General features: G+C 70.0%; 1 protein-coding gene across 1 annotated transcript in view; it reads left to right on the top strand.

Annotated features, from left to right (window-relative positions):
• The window catches only part of EMIHUDRAFT_311357 (hypothetical protein), a gene marked incomplete at both ends in the record, with an annotated part of 3,211 nt that overhangs the window by 1,749 nt on the left and 1,042 nt on the right, over positions 1-420 (top strand). The window contains one exon of the mRNA XM_005765317.1: positions 37-324. Within this exon, the coding sequence (XP_005765374.1) occupies positions 37-324 (288 nt within the window). The remainder of the gene's footprint in view (positions 1-36; positions 325-420) is intronic.

Below are 420 nucleotides of genomic sequence, written 5' to 3' on the forward strand. Positions count from 1 at the left end.
CCTCCGACGCCCTCGGGACCGCCATTGCGTGGGCAGCCTCCGCCACCGCCCGACATCTCGACTGTCGCCGGTTGAGCTACAAAGATCTCTTCTCACACATGCCTCGCGGCGCAGCCTGCCCCCGTACCTCCCCCCCTCGCACGCGCCCTCGTCGCGGCTGCTCGAGCCGCTGGGCTTGCCCGGCGACGCGCCCGGCTACGCCTACCTCGAGCGGGCGACCGACGTCGTCGAGGGCCAAGGGGAGGGGTGGCCGGCATCGCAGGGGTGGCCGCACATATCCTTTCCGCGGCCAGGCGCGAGCTGGCTCTGCTCTGCGCACGACCAGTGAGCTGCAGTGAACTGCTGACCGCCGCACCTTTTCGCAAGCGCGCCGCGCGCCTCCTTCTATCTCCCAGATCTCCCCTCATCTCCCCACATCTC

Source organism: Emiliania huxleyi (genome assembly GCF_000372725.1).
Source record: "Emiliania huxleyi CCMP1516 unplaced genomic scaffold EMIHUscaffold_56, whole genome shotgun sequence".
In the NCBI taxonomy this organism is placed as follows: domain Eukaryota; phylum Haptophyta; order Isochrysidales; family Noelaerhabdaceae; genus Emiliania; species Emiliania huxleyi.